The following is an 8571-nucleotide window of genomic DNA, read 5'->3' as shown; positions in this document are numbered from 1 at the left end:
CCCTGGGTGGATTCTGGCCTTTGTTGGTGGGAGGGCTCCATTTTTAGTTGTTTTTATAGTTTGGTTATGGTTTGTGTTCTGCTTAGCAAGGTAAGATGGCAACGGTCCCTGGGGATGGAATAAGGTTCTCTCCGCCTTGCCCCTATTCTGGCGGAGCGTCTAGTGTAGTCAGAAGGCGTGTGAAGGCATGTCGCTAACGGATGATGTTCTTTGTACTGCCTTGATAGTTGATGAATAGATTGTAAGTTTTTCTCACAAAAGTAAATAAATACAAATAAGGTTCTCCCTGCCTAGCCCTTGTACAATCTTTAGGTGCTTTTTTAGTTTGGTTGGGGTTTGTGTCCTGCTCAGAAAAATGAGACGCCCGCATCTCTCTGAAGATGAAATAAGATTCTCCGAGTCTATCCTTGGTTCCAATGGCTTGTTTACCGCCGCCAAAGGACGTGTGGAGGTGTGTCTCCTACGAATGATATTACTGTCTTGACAATGAATAGATTGAATTTTTTTTTCTAATAAATAAATAAATAAATATGTAATGCTTGCTTGGTGCGTACATTTGGCATGCATATCCACATGGACTCTGAGAGTTCAATTTCATTTCAGTTGGCCCAACAGACTGAGACGTTGGCAGGCCGTGACAGCTCAGACAGGAGTACGCAGCAGCGCTCGATCCTAGATTCCCCAAATCACCGTCGGTGATTCCAGGCTAGACGACTGCTCGCCGGTAGCGGGGGGTAAAAGAAAGGCAAAGAGTTTTGAGGTGGCGTGTGAGGATCGATGGTGCCAAGCCGGAGCCGTCCGGCCGGTCCGGTCGATCACTCTGCTGCCTCCCATCAGCAAGCACTAGGAAACACAAAGTACGTACTGCCCTCGATCCCGACGAGCCGAGCGCTGAAAGCTAGCGTTATCACACTGCCCAAGGCGGCCACCTCTTATCTCACATGCCCCCACACCCCTAACTTAATCATCTCATCACTCTCGCTCTCACCACCTGCCGGAGATCCCAGTAGAAAAAGGATCCATCAGGTCAAATAATTAACCCTTAGTTTGTCACCACTCACCACTAGCTAATTAATCAATTAAATCTTGCAGTGGTCTCCTCACCTGCTTAACAAAAAGAAGCAATTAACCAGTGAGTAGTACTAGCGGGAGTATATATATTCACGCGCGCGGCGCGCGCACATGGTAATCACAGTGTCGGGTCATGTGTGACAGGCCCGATCGATCGGACGCGTTTTGCTTTATTTGCACAGACCTACGTACGGGGCGGCATGTGCGGACGGTTTAATTTAGTTTTCCCTTCGCATGCAAGATTAGCGGCAGGACATGCATGCAGCGCGTTAAGTATATATACGTATAGTACGCCCCTCCTCCTAGCCAAAGGCATATGAATAGCTCTAGGTTAGCCTAGCTAGGCACCACCAACTTATCTCTTAATTCCCTGGGAGCGAAATTAAGGTTGGCGCGCGGCAGGCAAGACAAAGAAGTTCGAACTTGAGGAGTTCTTCATGAGTGAGATCATGCGCGATCGTGCATTCACGTAAGACAAAAAGCGTGGGCATGCATGAGGATTGTTTCGATAGAGCAGAACGTTTTAGATCGCCTCGATGAGTGGCAGGCAGGGGCACGTATAGGTCAACCAACATTGCATGGTAACGCTTGATTATGTTACTGTGGGCGTTGGTACTGTTCAGTCATGTGTGTGATCGATCGATTCTCTCTAGCTATAAATCATGGATGAATGATCAAATCATGCATGCATGCATGCATGATGCATGCCATGACCAACAGACCAACCAACCAAGCACTCCAACAAATGTACAGTACCGGTGAATCTATTCGTGCACGATTTCTCACCACTCTTTTTTTTTTACCAAACTGCTGAACAATAACCCTATACTTTCTTGGTTAAGAAATTAGCTAATCAAAAGGGCACCACAAGACAATCCTCACTAAGATGAGCTAGCTACCTAGTAGGAGTGGCTATTGTATGAGACATTGAACAACATGATTAGTTTGCGACATTGTGCTTCTCTAAATTTGCGGCATGCCAGCAGGACATGTGCATGAGAGCCAACCTTTACAAATTAAAGCCTTGTCTTCTTGGACCATGTATGTCTCTGCAATTCCTTCACATCTTTCTTAGTCTCTCACCCCACACTATTGTTAATCATCGTGGCTGGCTAAGCTTGGCTTTAGAGCTCTTCTTTTATGTTGCGGAGTGCTTGCATTTTTTTTTTTTTTGCAAACACAGACAACTGCCTAGGAGGGGGCTAGCACCAACCAGGCCCGCAGGCATGCTCAGTACACAAGGCACTCAGAATAAATGAATATTTACAATTAGGGCCCTATTGCCAGAAGGGATGGAGGCTATGGTTGTACAAAGGGATAGAGCTAGGGTGTTAGGTGCGGATACCTAGCTTGGGCCAATAAATTATTTCTTGTTAGGTCTGGTTCCTTGTTTGTTGCAGTAGTAGCTGAGGATTCTGGTGATGGCAAAGGGAGCTGCAAGCTAGCTGTTCCTTGTTACAAGGTCAAGAATTTGTTGTGAGAGCCGCTAGGTCATGGTCTCATGGAGAGGAAAGTGGTCCACGAAATCTAAGAAGGCCTAACTCATGTCCCTTTCCTCCAACGTATGTGATGGAGAGTGAACTCCTCTAGGCTTATGTAATGCGCTTCATAGCCATTATGTTTGCCGTAAGACCCAGTTAATGTATATATCCAATGCACATCTCAAGCCTTTTAGGTGCATTCCATGGTGACCTGGTCAACCTCTTCAAAAAGGGGTCCACGGTATAGGAAATTTTTGGTCAATATGGTTATATCATAATACTCCTCATGCCCTTCATCATAGTTGCAAGCAACTTACAACTACTAATTGAATCCGCCGTTCACATATTTTTTGGGTACATATATCACAAAGTGTGCACGGTATCAGGAATGAAGTAGATGTATATCGTAGCTACGGAAGCACAACCTCAAAGTGGACGGATAGAATAGTTTTGGAAACTTAGGATCCTTTTCCTAGGAGACACAAACATTCACTGTGCATTATGTTTGACGGGTAGCTGACACATTCGTCAAAAGGAAACTAGCCTTAATTAGGGAAGAACGATGAAAGCAATCGCTTTCTCAATCCAATTTGGTTCTGGCTGTATATAAACTACAATCATAGTACACTACATAGAAAAAGCATGTGTTTAGCTAGCCACAATACCTACACAAACAACAAGCAGATTTTCATATATATCCAAACATTTTTCAGTATCATGCATGTGTATACTCCATTCTCCATTCTATACCTAGCTAGCTAGTTTTTTGTCGCCATTTGTTCAGCTTCAGAAGTACATGATCTATACCATACTCACGGGGCAGCAAAGAGTCTACTAATTACTATTGTATTTTAGAACTTCATCACACTCTCACAGATCAATTAGGTCCAAATATATCTGGAGCTGGTGCACAATATTAATGATTTTTTCTAAATAATCCTATTTTGATGGCCTTGAAGAATTGTAATTAAAGCTGATCTGGAAACAGAAAAATAGAGCCTTTTTATGGTATATGATTAATTGTGCTGAGACGGTTGTTATATATAAATCCAGGTACGTCGGTGTTGATAACTTTACTAGATCATTCCTACCTAAAGATAAGTTAGCTAGAGTCGACATCAAGAATTGGAGTCATGGATGGGTACAAGCCAAGGCTAAAAGCGTAGCTCCATAGGTAAGTTCACAGTTCCATATGCTAATATTTTTTTCATTCTCTCTGTTTTTAATTCAAACATAGAAACAAAGAATTCAACACAACCGCACCTTAGCATATGTACACTCTCATCCTAAACACATGTGATGATTATGGATAGGAATGAGAATACCATGAAATTATAGTGCTTAGTGCGGGTGCTCAATGATCGAGAAACAAAATATTCGGTTTGAAACCAATCCTTTCTGAATTATCTAAGTAAATAGGGTTGCAAATAATAATATATCAACGATTCAATTAGAAAATACACATGCACACGGAATAATAGTGCATATTCCCAAGTTCTAAGTTTATATATATGCTGGGTAGAATAGAGCTACTGCACGGAGATATAAATTCTCAACTTCAAATTACTACTAAGACCCATCAAGTCCAAGCATATCATATGATACAGAAAGTAATCTTTTCCTATTAATGTGTGTCATCTTTTCAACAAGCTAAGATAAAGAATGATTTATTATTGCAAATTTAAGTAAAAATTGATGTTCATGCACAAAACTCAGATGATAATATAACATCAAATTTCTAAGAATATGCAATCTATCTTCACTACATTGGAGAAGAAATAGGGTGACTAAAAATTAATCGTCCATGTGCACAAGGAGAACTAGCTACATCAGCTGCTAATTCGAATATGAAGGGATGTTCTTGCCCACTCTTAGTTTATTTCTCTTGTGATGAGTTTGCCGTTCTTAAATAGTTTGTGTATTTTTTTTGCACCCAGAATGCGCTCATATCTCATTTATTTAAATGTTTAGATCCACGAAAGCATTAACATTTATAAACTTCCATTGAACACAGATAACAATGGTGTACCAAACATGAGATGATATATATCAGTCGGCCACATAGAGTTCTTGTTTGGATGCACGGTAACGGTGTCAAATCCCTTTGCGAAGCATTCGAAGTTGAGATACAACCCCTATCTCGCCAAGGGACTCGCTCCAATGAAAGACTATCCAAATTACCCCTAATCATGTGTGAGGAATCTAGACACGCATAGGACTATAAAACACTACACGCAGCAAATTTCTAATACAAAACTGATGTTAGCATTAACAAAGCATAGATATAATCCAGCTCGCAATCCACAAAAATGTATGTGTGCCCATTATGTTGGAATCACTCCATGCATATATGTAATCAAACACAAAAGATTTTCAAAGGGCATGGATATGAGTTGAATGATGTTTTGGTTGTAGGTAGTGGCCATTGGTCAGGCCACAGTGCATTACAATCCTAGTGTGTTTGAAAATAAGTGTGCAGAAGGGGCGAAAAGAAACAAAGTAGAGTTGAGGCTACACCTAGATATAGGATATGGACAGTACTCACTGTACCACTCTACGTATATATAGGCCGGCCGGGAGCTGAAAATTGCAGAGTACTGTTGTACTGAAAGACAAGAGATCATACCCACTGTTCTTTATTTCTCTGAAAAGACTTAATCTTGCACAAGCACTGGTGGTACTAATTATTTGAATGAGCGAGAGATTATCTAAGATAAAAGACAAACTACTCCTAGTTAAGCATCAACCAGAAATGTTAGCTTCAAACTGTACACAATAATAACGCATACATGCCCTGATTAATAATGGCTAGGCTTAGATAAGTTTGCATGAAGTTTCTTAAAAGCAAATCATGCACATTGTTGACATTCCATCATTCCATGTGACTAGGTTGTATGGGTCGGTATTTCCCATTTTCTGTAAAGAATTGCGACACTGATCTATGTCACTTCAACAAAGAATATTGAAAACTAGTGCCCTAGGAAAAGGAGGAACAGTGGCGTGACAAGGCCACTGTGTACTCTAGAGAGAGAGAGGGAGTGGGTGAGAGAGAGAGATAGTAGTGCAAAGATTAGCCAAAGAAATGCATAGGATTGCTGTACTTTCCCTTGTGATGTAGAGCAAGCAGAAGCTGGTTGCTCATCCATCCCAAGGAACAAGAGAATGTATGGTTGGCTGCTTAAACAGAAGTACAGAACCAACCAATGCAGCTATAGAAGCATAGAAGAACAAGACATGCAAACAAATCATATAAAACGCACCACAAAATGAGCAGCTTTACCCATGCCATCCAGAGAGAAGCTTCCCCATGCACACACACACAAAAGCAAATCCAAGCAAACAATACCATAGCGTAGGAGTACGTATGTAATGTAAGTTATACTACGATGCTTAACATATAATAGTAGTGCTAGTAGCAGTAAACTATAGTTAACCAATCACGTGCTGCATGCGAAATGTAGTAGTAAACGATTTCAAAAGGAAGCAGTGATTAAGATACACTTTCGTTTATCTCTCTTTAATTGCACCAATGCATTAAGGTCATTACTAATTAACCAACTGGAAATTAAAATTGCATGGAAGGATCCAAAAGTAGTAGCTCTAGCTAGCTAACGAGATGCATTAGTGTTCATCATCGACTACGGACAACAATTCTCCTCTTCTTCGATCTGCTTGGCTTTGCTTTTGTTTGCTCTCGACTTGGATAAATGCAACTCGGTCGCCATCTTTGGCAGTAAATGAAACTTGCAAGGAATTCATGGCAGGAATTGAAGCTAGGTTCTAGGGTTATGAGGGAAGAACTGGGTGCCTGCTGCGAAGGCGCCGATCGGCGTCGGGTAGGGGTCCATGAGCACCGCCGCAGACGTCGCCACCGTCGCCCCGTGCCCGCCGGCCGCCTCGCTGCTCCCGGCCGGCGATGACCCCTCCCTCGCGGCTCCTGTCAGCTCGTGGTACTCCCCTGACGACGGCGGCAGCTGCCCAGCCGCCTCTTCCGCCGGCCCATGGTCGCGCAGGATCCCCTTGAACGTGTGGCCCCCGATGCTCACCGCTGTCTGGTACGCGAACTCCGCGTCCGGCTCGTCCACCGGCCCTATCCGCACGCACCGGAACACGGCCTCCAGGCTCAGCTCCGGCGGAAACCTCCCGTCCCCCTCGCCTGCAAACACACCGTCGGCATCAGCCGCCTGAATGGTGCAGTAGTGCGGTACTGCAGGGACTGATTTTACTGTAGACTGTAATTGAGTAGCTACCACATACCTGAGGAGGTGGTGGCGTCGACCATCGCGGTGGTCGCGGACGGCAAGCGGCCGAGGGAGCGGACGAGCTCGCGGGGCCGTTTGTTGGCAACGGCAGCGGCGGCGGTCGCGGCGGCGCTGTTGTTGGCTGCCGCACCGCGGAAGAGCGCGGCGAGCTGCTGCTGGCGCTCGCGGCGCTTGGAGGCGGGGACCCAGGTGCTCTTGACGTGGGTGGAGCAGTTGAAGCCGCGGCTGCGGCAGCAGGTGCGGCACCGCTGGTTGGTGCAGTCCTTCTTGGCGTTGTTTCCGCAGTCCTGGCAGCTGGTGCCGGCCCTCCCGCCCCCCGGGCCGCCTCCACCAGCCAAGCCGACGCCGCCCACGCCGCCGCCCTCATGTGGCGAGAAGCCCAGCACGACGCCGGTGGCAACCCCGGAGGAGAAGAACTGCGACGTGTGCGGCACGGCCGCCGCCTGCTGGTGGTGCGGGTGCCATAGCTGGAACCCTATCCCGCCTCCTCCCCCGCCGCCGCCGCCCGCCGTGTCGGCGGCCGCGGCGGCGGCGCCGCGCGCGTACAGAAACAGACTGTCTGCCCCGATTGGATGATCGCCGCGGTCACCGCTCCTTCCCCCGCTACCTCCTCCACTTCCGCCGCAGCCTCCCCTCAGAGAGAACCCCGCCATCCACGGCAGCAGCCAACACCCATCAAGAAGCTCCTGCCAGCGCGCTCACTTCCTTGCTCACTTTCTCCTTCCTTCCCTCTCACCTCCTACAAACACAAAACGAGACGAATAAAAAAAGTAGATCTTGGGTGTAAGAAAAAGCGGAAGAAGCAACAGAACATGGCAGGCTCTTGGGATTGCGCGACCCATAGCTCAGATTTTCAACATAGCTCACCAGTAGATTAGACAGATCTACCACTGAGATTCCGATAGATACACAGATTTCTACGCAATTACACACACATACTCCTCCTCACTGGCATATCTCTAGGGGGCTCGGTTACGGGTGTTGACAGCATGTAGCTATCGCTGACAAACTTGAGCGAGCCTGCCTAACAAGTTAGGAAACTAGTTACTACCCCAAGGTCCCCAACCACTTGTACTCACCTTTCTTCGCCTCTTGCCGTGAGGATAGGTAGCTTGATCTCGCCTCTAATTCTCGATCTCCTCTTGAGAGCGGAGACTGCCTAAGGCTTGGCTTTGTTCTCTTCTCACTAGGAGGATGAGGGAGGAGGAGCTTAGGAGGGAGTGGGGTAAGGTGCTTTTTGGGGTGGTGAGGGGAGCCAAGTGCGTGGCTAGGCTATATAAAGAAGGATTGGGGGAGGGATGATGGGCACAAGCTGCCGGGGAGGAATTCTAGAGCGCCTGCAAGCGCCGCCATGGTGGCGGCTCGAACCTTAATTTCTATTTATTGCTTCCCGCAGCTCGGCGCTCGATCGCCCGATCTCGCTCCCGCTGCTGCTGCCGCTGCCTGCTGCTTCCTTATCTCTCCTCCTTTCCTTGCGCAGTTGTGCTTCCCTCTCTGTCTACCCAACCGGATGAAAGAAGAACAAAGGATGCGAGGGGAGAGAGGAGAGAGGAAATAAAGGAGGAGGGAATGGAGAGAGAATGTGTGTCTACTAGCTGCTAGTAGTAGTACTCGATTTTATTTTTATTTGATTTTTGTAGGCTGTTTGTGTGTTGCTTTTGCCTGCTTTTTTTTTTTGCCTTGCGCTGCTGAGAAATTATTACGGGAGCGGCCCTGTCAAAGACAGGATGACTACATGGTGACAAAGGGCAGGGAAG

At 46.3% G+C, this 8571-nt stretch overlaps 1 protein-coding gene across 2 annotated transcripts; it reads right to left on the bottom strand.

Annotated features, from left to right (window-relative positions):
• Positions 1 to 6032: 6032 nt before the first annotated feature.
• On the bottom strand, positions 6033 to 8357 carry LOC123160992 (protein SHI RELATED SEQUENCE 1). Of its 2 annotated transcripts, none has more exons than XM_044578841.1 (3): positions 8183 to 8357; positions 6810 to 7553; positions 6033 to 6708 (listed from the first exon to the last, which is right to left on the bottom strand). In XM_044578841.1, the coding sequence occupies exons 2-3, from the start codon at positions 7465 to 7467 to the stop codon at positions 6326 to 6328; spliced, it is 1041 nt and encodes a 346-aa protein (XP_044434776.1). In that variant the 5' UTR covers positions 7468 to 7553; positions 8183 to 8357; the 3' UTR covers positions 6033 to 6325. The 2 variants fall into 2 exon arrangements, with proteins under 2 accessions (XP_044434776.1, XP_044434775.1); XM_044578840.1 differs by having other exon boundaries at positions 7894 to 8355.
• Between the last annotated feature and the right edge of the window lie 214 nt (positions 8358 to 8571).

This window comes from Triticum aestivum, chromosome 7B (assembly GCF_018294505.1).
Source record: "Triticum aestivum cultivar Chinese Spring chromosome 7B, IWGSC CS RefSeq v2.1, whole genome shotgun sequence".
Classification (NCBI taxonomy): Eukaryota; Viridiplantae; Streptophyta; class Magnoliopsida; order Poales; family Poaceae; genus Triticum; species Triticum aestivum.
The sequence above is the reverse complement of the archived record's forward strand: the minus strand, read 5'-3'. Positions and strand labels throughout refer to the sequence as shown.